The sequence below is a fragment of the Odocoileus virginianus genome, chromosome 3, assembly GCF_023699985.2.
Source record: "Odocoileus virginianus isolate 20LAN1187 ecotype Illinois chromosome 3, Ovbor_1.2, whole genome shotgun sequence".
Taxonomy (NCBI): domain Eukaryota; kingdom Metazoa; phylum Chordata; class Mammalia; order Artiodactyla; family Cervidae; genus Odocoileus; species Odocoileus virginianus.
Window position 1 is genome coordinate 17,748,281 of NC_069676.1, and position 12,036 is coordinate 17,760,316.

The 12,036-nt window shown below is 52.8% G+C and overlaps 1 protein-coding gene and 1 non-coding gene across 2 annotated transcripts; both read left to right on the top strand.

The window, feature by feature from the left end:
- The first annotated feature begins 1,853 nt into the window (after nt 1-1,853).
- On the top strand, nt 1,854-10,599 carry EEF2 (eukaryotic translation elongation factor 2). The gene is made up of 15 exons (XM_020895320.2): nt 1,854-1,961; nt 2,996-3,210; nt 4,048-4,229; nt 4,321-4,532; nt 4,980-5,158; nt 5,256-5,361; nt 5,874-5,987; nt 6,093-6,231; nt 6,351-6,546; nt 7,196-7,454; nt 7,798-7,905; nt 8,662-9,015; nt 9,166-9,348; nt 9,437-9,569; nt 10,050-10,599. Exons 1-15 carry the CDS (start codon nt 1,959-1,961, stop codon nt 10,241-10,243), a joined length of 2,577 nt encoding a protein of 858 aa, XP_020750979.2. The 5' UTR covers nt 1,854-1,958; the 3' UTR covers nt 10,244-10,599.
- On the top strand, nt 4,842-4,906 carry LOC139034557 (small nucleolar RNA SNORD37). The gene has a single exon (XR_011487094.1). It is a non-coding gene; the product is annotated as a small nucleolar RNA SNORD37 (small nucleolar RNA).
- Nucleotides 10,600-12,036: the final 1,437 nt, after the last annotated feature.

The following is a 12,036-nucleotide window of genomic DNA, read 5'->3' on the forward strand; positions in this document are numbered from 1 at the left end:
GTATGAGGAGGGATGTCTTGAATTTCGCCATCCTCCTTTCCCCAGCTTCTTTAACTTAGACTAAGTTAAAATTTCTCAATAAACAATCTATTCACTTGCGAGCAAATTCAACCCTATTAATGAAAACCTTTGCTTTTCATCTCTGAAATGTTCTATTTTGCAAGGAGGTGGTGGTCAAGTGCCTAAGACGGAGCCTAGCACACGTTGTATGCTGAGAGCACTTTATACATTAAAAAAAATTAAGATAAAACATTTATTAAGAATGGGAAGCTGGATATCCATCTGCTGAGAACGCGTCCCCCGAAGGGCGCATGCGCTTGCCTTACAAAATTAGTATAAAACGTTTCTGACACGAACACAGGCGCACGTGTTTGAACACCCGGAATTGAGCTAGGGCATTGACTTTAGCTGCCTGCAGCTCTGCGTCTCGGTCATTCAATAGATATTTAGGGAGCAGCGCCTTGCTGCCTCAGTTTCCTCCTGGGTTAAACGTGGGATAGTGGTAGTAATCTTTGATTAAATGAAATCAGGGCTGTGACCACGCTTTACAAAGCAAAATGCGTAAACCCTTTGTAGGGATAGGAGAAGACAATCTTATTTTAGACTCCATATCCGAACTTGCATAGTTTTTTTACAGAGGCACAACTGTCTCTTCTCTTCCCAGCGCAGGGAAATCACTGCAGGCTCCCTTCTTTTGACAGAGTGAATTGAAAGGAAGATTTGTTGAAGGGGATTTATTTACGCTAATGAGAATATGATTACCTGATGCAAGATATACTTATGAGCGCCTACTGTGTACCGGGCATTGAGCTGGGCTCTTTATAAAGAATAAAGATCCTGAATTAAATGCCAATTCTTTCTCTCGAGTCGAAGATCTGATATACAACGGTTTCTTAGGGTCATATCAGGACACGAATACAAAATAGTGTTCCTGCGCCTCCCTCTGGAGAGAAAATGAAGTAGAAAATGAGATTGCGCATGTAGAAAAATGCCTAGCTCCCACGCTTGCGACGCAGCAAACCAGTCCCTGAAATGTGTTCTATAATGGTAACGATAACTAATTAGATATAACTGAGGTGTATTGGGGACTGTGTCAGAGTCGGTGCTAATCCCTCTACATGTATTTAGTGAATTTTACTCTCCCTCAAATAAGTAGTATTGATCATCCCATTGCGCAGATAAAGGAACTGAAGCATAGAAAAACCTGCATATCTAATGTAAGAACACTTAAAGTGATGGAGCTGATAAGGTGTTTTATTTACTGTTTTATCCACAAAGCCTATAGCAATGCCTGGCGTAGTAGAGGCTGAATTTGTGGGAAAAGTGGGTGATTAATATCTGCTTTTGAAAAGTTTTTTTTTTTTTTAAGAAATAATTATAAACAGGTGATTGCAGAAGTAGTACAGAGGTCCCAAGTACTCTTCTCCCAGTCCCGGAGCTAGTACTGTCACTGTCATCTTACATCATATCAAACCTTAATCTTAGTACAATCCACAGACCCCATTCACATCGTAATATCCTTTTCATAGAAGTGCTTGGCAAATTTCAAAATGACATAGTTGCTAAGATATGGTTAATAGTCAGCTAAAATGCCACTCTTCGCTTTTTGCACCTAAGTATTGCATTCTGGAGGCGTGCACCCAGCTTGAGGCAACCACGCCCCCGCGAAAATCCAAGCATGGAATGCAGACCCTTGGTATTAAAGCAGCCGCGCTGCCGACTAAGGGGTTACCCGGGTGAGGTGGTGGTGGTGGTGGTGGGGAGGGTGTTCCTGCGCTTGCGCGCGGCGTCGCTTCGCTCCGCCCCCGAAGCGCGGTCAGATGACCCGCCCAACCGGCGTCGGCCTATAAAGTGTCGGGTGTTGACGTCAGCGTCCTCTTCCGCCGTCGTCGCCGCCATCCTCGGCGCGACCTAGCTTCCTCGGGTCTGCCTGGGAGAATCCACCGCCATCCGCCACCATGGTGAGCAGCGCTGTTCAACTGGGGGCCTGACACGGCAGCGAGGCCTCGGCAGGGCTGGCGCTGCCAAGCTTGGAAACCTGTGGCCTCCCTGACTGGGAGGAGACATGGCGCCGGCGGGTCTGGCGGGGCCGGGGCAGGTGAAGGGGCTGCCGCCATGTCTGCGCGCCGCACTGCTCGCCGACCTCCGCTTCCGGGGGCGCCGCCGCCTCGCGGGGTCTCGGGCCCGGCTGAAGCTGGGGCGGAGGCGGGGCGGGGGGGTATGATGATGTGGCAGACGCTGTAATGGCGGGCGCCGCACCGCGAGCCGGGAGAGGGGAGCCGCCTTATGTAACTGGCGGGTCGGGAGTTTCAGTCCGATTTTCTGTCGGGAGCCGTGGGCGTCTTGGAAATGGCTGAAGGAGAGAAGAGTAAGACCTTTAGAAGCGTCTGATCTTCTCCCGCTGTGTAGTTTTGGCCTGGTCTCTTGTCTTTCGTGAACCTCCCAATTATGAACACCTGATCCTAGAGCCACGAGGTGGAGGCTCGTGCCTGTTAGGGCTGCGCAACCCCCCCCCCCCCAACTGGGGGGGGGCATATTTACGAATCAAAGGTGGGGTGGGTGGCTCTAACTGACCCCCACAACCCCAGAGAGGGGTGACCTTCGAATTCGGAGAGCCCCTTTGGTTGGGAAGCCTCTGGTATACCAGTGGCCACACAGTGGGACACTTGAGGTTCAGCCGAACTCCACGAGACCCCCGTATCTATGTAGTATAAAGGAAATCTGTTTTCACTTTTTGGGACTTAGTCCCCAATTTCCGTTCTGAGTTGTCACTTAGGTGTGACAGCCAAGATCAGGCTTTTCAGGGACAGGGTGAGTTGGACGTCTTTAAAGGGGTGTTAACAAAGAAAGGGGGATTTAGGTTGGAGTTGGCAGCACCGGGGACCAGCCCCTTTTGGCTAGGGCCTTGCAGCCTCTATTGATCAAAGTCTCTGTGCCAAGGGTCTTTCCTGGAGTGCCGGCCTGTCATGACCCTCCCCTCCCCCACCCTGCCCAGGTGAACTTCACAGTAGACCAGATCCGGGCCATCATGGACAAGAAGGCCAACATCCGGAACATGTCTGTTATTGCCCATGTGGACCATGGCAAGTCCACTCTGACGGACTCCCTGGTGTGCAAGGCGGGTATCATCGCCTCTGCCCGGGCTGGGGAGACTCGCTTCACTGACACCCGGAAGGACGAGCAGGAGCGTTGCATCACCATCAAGTCAACGTGAGCAAGTCCCCTGGTGTCATCTCCACAGGGAAAGGGGTTGCTACTTGCTCTGAGTTCTTGGTAGTGGGCAGGAAGGATAGACAGGCCTTTTCCCACAGGATTCTGGGGAGAGGAGCACTTTGGAGCTGGGCTTCTGAACTAGAAGGGATGATAGAGCTTCATCTAGTGAGATGGGCACCTTTGCCTCCAGGGAAAGAGGCACAGTGATGGGTGGTAGAGTTAAGGAGGTTGGAGGGGAAGGGAGCTGGGGGCTCTTGGCAATGTCTGGAAAAGTCTGAGGATGCTATTGGCATTCGGGGTCAATGCCAAAGTCCTGCTGTGCCCACGGCAGCCCCCTGTGAGTTTTCTGACCCCAGATGTCAGGGTGAGAACCTCACCCACCCCAAAGAAAAAGCAGTTGTCTTAAATTAGTTGTTTGTCCTTGGTCTTGCTCTGAGACTCACTTCCCTGCAGGGCAGGGAAGGGTGAAGAGTAGCCTTTGGGATGTCTAGCTCCTATGTAGTAGCTGCTTTTTGACAACAGATGTGTCGAGCCTGGGAGGACCCAGGTGAACTCTGGTGCCAGGGAAGTGGCTGTCCCTGGCAGAGGGTGCTGCAAAGGTAAATGTTCCCAGATGCGGTGGCTCTTGTGTGGAAAGTCTTAAGTTCATCTCTAGGGATGAGTAATGCAGGAGGAGGGGACAGGTTGCAGCATCTGCCTGGCTTTTTATTGGATCCCAGCCTCACTTAGGAATGAAGAGTGTCCATCCTGACTCCCCCTCAGTGGGAACCTGATTGACCACAGGCCAGATTAAGGTGTGGCTTCCACCTGGCTCACCTGTCCCTATCTTTTCAGGGCTATCTCCCTTTTCTATGAGCTTTCAGAGAACGACTTGAATTTCATCAAGCAGAGCAAGGATGGCTCTGGCTTCCTCATCAACCTCATCAACTCCCCTGGGCACGTCGACTTTTCCTCAGAGGTGACAGCCGCGCTCCGTGTCACTGATGGTGCCTTGGTGGTGGTGGACTGCGTGTCGGGTAAGCAGTGGGCACCCCTTAGGACGACTTGGAATCTGGAGTTGTCCCCTCTCTGGCTGCAAGAGTCGCGTCATCCCTTGCTGGTCTGCAGGTGTGTGTGTGCAGACAGAGACGGTGCTGCGCCAGGCCATCGCTGAGCGCATCAAGCCGGTGCTGATGATGAACAAGATGGACCGGGCCCTGCTTGAGCTGCAGCTGGAGCCTGAGGAGCTCTACCAAACCTTCCAGCGCATCGTGGAGAACGTCAACGTCATTATCTCCACCTATGGCGAGGGCGAGAGCGGCCCCATGGGCAACATCATGGTAGGACGGCCTGACTGCTGGGTTTAGGGTACCTCCCTCTGCTGTGTTCCTAGTACCCCCTTCCACTTCTCCCGCGGGGCAGACTGGAAGGGCTGTGGTCTCGGGCTGCCCCTGGGGAACTGCTTCTGAATCAGTGACTTCCTGGGGATTCTTGGGAGGTGGAGCTTGGGTTCCAAGGAACCTTAGAGTGACAGGAAAGCTGGACTTCTGGGGAGGTGAGGTAGTGGCTCCCCCTGCTTGCTGACAGGTGCATGGGGCAGTCCCTGTGGGATCTTTGCACACACACCCCCTCTGGGGGTTGGGCACCTTGTACATGATGACTAAAATTTCTTCACTTTGACCTGATGGCTGTTGAAGAAATCTAAGGTCTGAGGCGTGGGGTGCCCGGGGATTTTGTAACTGGTTTTTGTCCAACTATTCCAGCTAAACTGTCTCCTGTTCTTGCAGATCGACCCTGTCCTTGGTACTGTTGGCTTTGGGTCTGGTCTCCACGGTTGGGCCTTTACCCTGAAGCAGTTTGCAGAGATGTATGTGGCCAAGTTTGCCGCCAAGGGCGAGGGGCAGCTGGGGCCTGCTGAGCGGGCCAAGAAGGTGGAGGACATGATGAAAAAGCTGTGGGGAGACCGGTGAGTGTTAGAGACACAGCTCAAGTGTCTGTGGGGTCTTACCCCCCCTTCCCCCTGCTGATTTCTCTAACTCTTGGGTTGGGTGTTCTCTGAACAGATACTTTGATCCAGCCACCGGCAAGTTCAGCAAGTCAGCCAACAGCCCTGATGGCAAGAAGCTGCCACGGACGTTCTGCCAGCTCATCCTGGACCCAATCTTCAAGGTGAGCCAGTGTAAGCTTGGTAGATACCCATTCCCAGGGTTGTCCGTGGGCTCTCCAGACAGTCTGGTACCCAACCTGCTGCAACCAATGGCAAGATACCACAAGGCAAGGCAGGGCCAGGCTGCATGTCAGCTCCTGGAACAAGGATGAGACCGCATGAGGTCAAAAGGCCCTCAGTTCAACCCTGGCTAGCAGGTTTCTCACACTCTTGGGCTGCATCTTGGGGTCAGTCAGCCTCCCTGACTGGACAGCAGAGGAGGTGTGGCAGAAAGGGCTGACTATTGTAAGCCAGTGAGTTTTCAGTGAGTGTGTGCCCACTTATATAGGGTGAGTTTTAAGTCTGTTGAGAGATTTCCTTGTTATTTGCTAGATTAACTCAGGCGTTTGATGGTGAGTGAGGACTTTTTTTGAAGCTTTGGCCCTGCTCCATCCATGCCTTTCAGGCTCTAGGATGTAACTGTAGACTTCAAGTATGTTCCCAAACCCACTTTGCCATCTTTCCTGCATGTTAGGTGTTTGATGCAATCATGAACTTCAAGAAAGAGGAGACGGCAAAACTAATTGAAAAACTGGACATCAAGTTGGACAGTGAAGATAAGGACAAGGAGGGCAAACCACTTCTGAAGGTAAGCAGAGAGACTCTGCCGGGAGTCCCACTTTCTTGGAGCTGCTGGTGTCAGTTTTCTTTCTGGTCTCTCGCTGATGTTTCCCTCTCACATCCTCTACTCTAGGCTGTGATGCGCCGCTGGCTGCCTGCTGGGGACGCCCTGCTGCAGATGATCACCATCCACCTGCCTTCCCCTGTGACGGCCCAGAAGTACCGCTGTGAGCTCCTGTACGAGGGGCCCCCAGACGATGAGGCAGCCATGGGTATGTGGGGCCTGCCTGCACCTTGGGGGCCTGATGGTGGACAGAGCCTCAGGAGTCTGGAAAGCTGAGCTGCCATGGAATCATGTTTTCCCCTTTGGGGGTTTCATTTCTCTTCTCAGGCATTAAAAGCTGTGATCCCAAAGGCCCTCTCATGATGTACATTTCCAAAATGGTGCCGACCTCTGACAAAGGTCGGTTCTATGCTTTCGGCCGGGTCTTCTCAGGGCTGGTGTCCACTGGACTGAAGGTCCGCATCATGGGACCCAACTATACTCCTGGGAAGAAGGAGGACCTGTACCTGAAGCCGATCCAGAGGTGAGGTACTTGGAGTTAGAGGGGGCCCCAACAACCTCCTGCTTCTCCTCCATCCAGTGAAAGGGGAAGGGTGGGGTCATCTGAATGTAAGAGACCTGCCAGGGGGAGGGAAGCACCAGGAACTAGTATCCTTCCTCTAACTAAGGATTCTCAGTGTGACACAGTCCTCAGCTGGGAAGCAGGTAGGAAATTAGAGTGATCGGATAGTTAAGGTACCTCGAGAGCAGGCCCTGATCCCAAAGACCTCAGCTGAGGGTGGCGCCCCCCAGTCACTGCTGCAGGTGTGGGACTCTGAGGCCCTGACTGCACTAGGATGCAGAGGCTTGCACAGGCACAGCAGCACGTTGCCTGGTCTTGGGGTGATAAGAGCCAGAACCCTCACTGAGATGTCACTGGGTTACTGGCCTCTGGTGAGCTGGCTCTGTCCCTCTAGACATGAAGATAGCCATAGGCTCAAAGGAGGGAACTTTGTGCTTCCACTGCAGGGGGCTTGGGTTCAATCGCTGGTGCATGCAGTGTGGTACTACCAAAGAAACAAGGGAGGCTTGTCTGGTGACTTGGGGATGTGGCACACAAGTGCTAGTGTGTTGACACCATTTGTGTCGTTGTGGGGGGGGGGGGGCCCCCCCCCCCCCCCCCCCCCCCCCAGGACAATCCTGATGATGGGCCGTTATGTGGAGCCCATCGAGGATGTGCCTTGTGGCAACATTGTGGGCCTGGTGGGTGTGGACCAGTTCCTGGTGAAGACTGGCACCATCACCACCTTCGAGCATGCCCACAACATGCGAGTGATGAAGTTCAGTGTGAGCCCTGTTGTCAGGGTCGCTGTGGAGGCCAAGAACCCAGCCGACCTGCCCAAGCTGGTGGAAGGTCTGAAGCGGCTGGCCAAGTCAGACCCCATGGTTCAGGTGGGTGGCCCTTGGCCAGAGGTGACACCTGCCACGGTGGCTTGTTGACTTGTTGATGTGGTGTGACTGGGCTGACCTGGCAGAACTCCTTCCCATTTAAATGGTGGTTTTCCACCCAGGAATCCAACTTTGTTACACTACCAGATGGGTTGGACCCTGAGGCCCTTTTTAGAAGGTTAATGTTGAAAACTAGTAAAATGGGCCCTGATATCTTCCCTCTAAACCCTGTGTTGGGAGTCCACCTTGTCCAGCTGGAGCTGGCTTTCCACATGCCCCCTGGAATCCCTTGGGTTACCACATGGTCCTGGGGTCAGGGTTGGGCTGACATTTTTGCCTTCTGCAGTGCATCATTGAGGAGTCTGGGGAGCACATCATCGCAGGGGCTGGGGAGCTGCACTTGGAGATTTGCCTCAAGGACCTGGAGGAGGATCACGCCTGCATCCCCATCAAGGTGAGGCTGGCGCTGCCACGCAGTGATAGCTGGAGGCCTACATCCCCTATACCAAGAGGGCTGATGGGGAGTGCACGACCTGGGTGGGCTCTGAGGGGCCCGCTGGTGGGGGTCACTCGGTTCTGCTGCTTTCTGCCCCTTCTTAGCGGATAATATGTGCTGTTGTGACATCAGCTGTTGAGATGCACAGGCAGGGTTGGAGTGTGAGGGGTCTACTAACTTCTGCTAACATAAGTTTACAAAAAAAAAAAACTTGTGAAAAGGGCAGACTCTTAAGTTTCTGTAGGCGGCCCACCACCCCCAGCTGATGCACTCTGGTTTCCATTTTCTGCTTTTTTATAGAAATGAGCTCAGGTCTGTGTCTGCTTAGCCGAGGTTTTGGGTTTCTTTACATGCTGTTTTTCCTTGTTAAACCTTTCTAGTTATGGGAATGAGAGTTTCCGTTCTTCAGGGAATTGACAGTTTTTTCATATTCTTTTTTAAATGAAACTATATTGAAATGGGATCTTGCACTTGTATGTTTGCAATCACTTTTCAATTAATACTGCACATATAGTTTTACCACAAGTGTTTATTTAGCCAGCCCTGTTGGCAGTGGGAGTTTAGGGAGTAGCTGCACACTTGTTTACACGAAGTCAGGTGAAGCCTGCTCTTCTCTCTACCCTCTGCCAGTGTGAAGTGGGCATCATTAGGAAAATGAGTCTCTGGAATGTCTGCTTCCTGGGGCAGACCTGACCTTGCACCTTCCTCTTCCAGAAATCTGACCCAGTTGTCTCATACCGGGAGACTGTCAGTGAGGAGTCGAACGTGCTCTGCCTGTCCAAGTCCCCCAACAAGCACAATAGGCTTTACATGAAGGCACGGCCCTTCCCTGACGGCCTGGCTGAGGACATCGACAAGGGCGAGGTGTCCGCCCGCCAGGAGCTCAAGCAGCGGGCCCGCTACCTGGCTGAGAAGTACGAGTGGGATGTGGCCGAGGCCCGTAAGATCTGGTGCTTCGGCCCTGACGGCACGGGCCCCAACATCCTCACGGACATCACCAAGGGTGTGCAGTACCTCAATGAGATCAAGGACAGTGTGGTGGCTGGCTTCCAGTGGGCCACCAAAGAGGTGAGGGGGTGCTCAGGTACAGCACTGCAGGGCCAGTCAGCGGGTGAGGTGGGATTGTGTGTGGTCTTGGAAACAGACAGCTGTGGCCAGCCTGTCCCTCAGCTGCTGTGGAGGTGGGTTCTTAAGACGGTGGTCCTCCTTTCTCCTTAGGGGGCGCTGTGCGAGGAGAACATGCGGGGCGTGCGCTTTGATGTCCATGATGTGACGCTGCACGCTGATGCCATCCACCGTGGGGGTGGCCAGATCATCCCCACGGCTCGGCGCTGCCTGTATGCCAGTGTGCTGACTGCCCAGCCCCGGCTCATGGAGCCCATCTATCTTGTGGAGATCCAGGTAAGGGGGCTGGGCCAGGAACCCCCAGCTGCTGTTTCGGGTTCTATCCTGCCCAGCAGCCACTCAAGAGCCCTTTTTTGCCCTACAGTGTCCGGAACAAGTGGTTGGTGGCATCTACGGTGTCTTGAACAGGAAGCGGGGTCACGTCTTTGAGGAGACCCAGGTGGCCGGCACCCCTATGTTTGTTGTGAAGGCCTACCTTCCTGTCAATGAGTCCTTCGGTGAGTACCAGTCTGGTGTGGTCCTCAGATGCCCACTGCCTTTAGGATGGAGCCCAGCAGACATACAGCTGTGGCCCATCCTTTCTTATCATGATGGGAGCTGCCTACTGCAGTTTTCTTCAGCACACTTGTGAAGGAGGGGGTGACCCATTTCTCTCACATGTGGGTCTCAGGACTGTTGATTTAGTGGAAAGGCCTTGGCCTGTGGATCTAAGCACAGCCACAGAGCAGCTGTGCTGGAGATCTGGCTCATCCTCAGAAGGTGCAGATAGAGGCGTGGGGCCCAGGAATGGCCAGCCCTGCCTCCCTCTTTAATCAGTAGCCCTTGAGGGAACCTTTGGGTGAGGTGTAGGGTAATGGGGTTAACATCTAACATGACTCTGGGACCCTCTGGTGTGAGTCTGTGTTTCTGGTCTCGGCCAGGGGACTGTGAGGCACATACCTGAGCTTCCCAGTGAGCACTGTTTGCCCCTTCTGCAGGCTTCACTGCTGACCTGAGGTCCAACACGGGCGGCCAGGCCTTCCCCCAGTGTGTGTTCGACCACTGGCAGATCCTGCCCGGTGACCCCTTTGACAACACCAGCCGCCCCAGTCAAGTGGTGGCGGAGACGCGCAAGCGCAAAGGCCTGAAAGAAGGCATCCCAGCCCTGGACAACTTCCTGGACAAGTTGTAGGCGGCCTCTGCTCAGCCCGCCGTCGGGTGGGACTCGGCCCGGCCCTCGCGCCCAGGGACAGTGACCACAGCAACAAGCCCCCACATTCTCCACGACACCTCGAGGCTGTCCAGACCCAGTAATGCTCTGCCTGACAGGTTTCTGGGGCCCACTTCGTGCCATCGCTCAACATGAACACTTGATGCCATTTCTTTCGATATTTATTTCCAGATTTCAGGGGCAACAGAAGTGCCCTTGCAGCAGGGACTTATCTGGCCGGTGGGGATGGGGGAGGGGATGGGACAACCAATACTTTTTTGTTGAGAGGGAAACATAATGTCAAAAAAAAGTTAAAAATAAATGCATTAAGAAGTTTATTTGGGTAAATGGCCCGTAGTGGATTTTCCTCCAGAAAGGGGGAAGAAACAAGCGGGTAGATGTTCTCTTTGGACAGAAGCTAGAAGGCAGGAAACCCCTCCCACACAGTGTCACTGAGCACCTCCAGCTGTATTAGTGCCATTGGAATAATAAACTTGACATGGTGGAGATTGTGTGTGTGTGGTCTTTCTCCATCTGCTCAGGCCCCAGTGGACTCCCTGGGCCAGTGAGCAAGGCCATTGGTGATATTCCAGTACAGTGTTGAGTGTCACCTCCAAGTGACAGTCCAGGAGTCCATCTGTCACACAGCCAGCCAGTCAGACATCTGTGCCCCAGAAAGGGGCAGCCACTTTGCCCATGGGTCCTATAAGCATTAGAAATGGGAGCAGTGTGCTTCAAGAACTGAGTGTTTAAATATTGGGTTGGCAAGAAAGCTTACTTGGAGTTTTCTGTAACATGTCAGGGAAAAAATCTGAAGGAACTTTTTGGCAAACCCATTATTTACATAGTTGACACTGGTGGTGCTGTAGCAGGCAGTGCAGGCTTGGAAGATTGCCTGTGTGCTCACTTTGGACCCATCCAGACTTCCCTCGTGGTTACTTCTATGCTGTTTGTTGCTAAGTTGCATCTGACTCTTGCAACTGCATGGACTGTAGCCCCCCAGGCTCTTCTGTCCATGGGATTTCCCAGGCAAGAATACTGGAGTAGGTAGCCATTTCCTTCTCCAGGGGGTCTTTTCGACCCAGGGATGGAATCTTAGTCTCCTGTGTAGCAGGCAGATTCCTTACCATTGAGCCTCCTGGTGTTAAGTGTGAAGAGGGAGGAAGAGTAGAAACCTGGTGAGTATTGCCTAGGACCAGGTAACCAAGGTCAACATCAGTGTTGAGTCCCCATGATGGTATGGCACCACATGGTCTTAAAACATCCCTTCAGTTTAACTGTGAGAAAAGACATTCACATTGAGGGAACAGACCAATCTTCAAAACCCAGTCATCAAAACCCCTGTAAATGAGACTCAAAAAGCACAGAGGAACCTAAGGAGACAAATGTGACATGATCCTGGGACAAGAAAAGATGGGAGAGTCTAGTAGGGAGTGGTTAATAATATGTCACTTGGTTCTTGAGTGGGGACAAATGTACCAGATTAATGAGAAAATAATAGGGGAAAGTGAGTGAATGTGAGAGAAAGTGCTGCTTTAGCTGTGAAATGTGCTTTGGGTTTAGTGGAGGAAGGTGGTCCCCAGGCAGGAAGAAGAGTTTTAGTGTTGGCGCTTAAGCGAGGATGAGGTGTGAGGCGAAGAAGGCAAGTCGTGAAGTGAAGTGGAATTGCATGAGGTTGGGACTATCATGACCAGAGGATGGCCTGTGTCAGACGGTATCTGAAGTGGTTCAGTGTGGGCTTTGGGTTCAGGCCTCTCTGGGAAGGAATCGGTTAA

Bases quoted from the DNA above. Each gene is read 5' to 3' on its own strand.
- EEF2 (XM_020895320.2), top strand. The intron at 4,230-4,320 runs GTAAGCAGTGGG...GCTGGTCTGCAG, and splicing joins GGTGGTGGACTGCGTGTCGG to GTGTGTGTGTGCAGACAGAG. The intron at 7,906-8,661 runs GTGAGGCTGGCG...TTCCTCTTCCAG, and splicing joins ACGCCTGCATCCCCATCAAG to AAATCTGACCCAGTTGTCTC.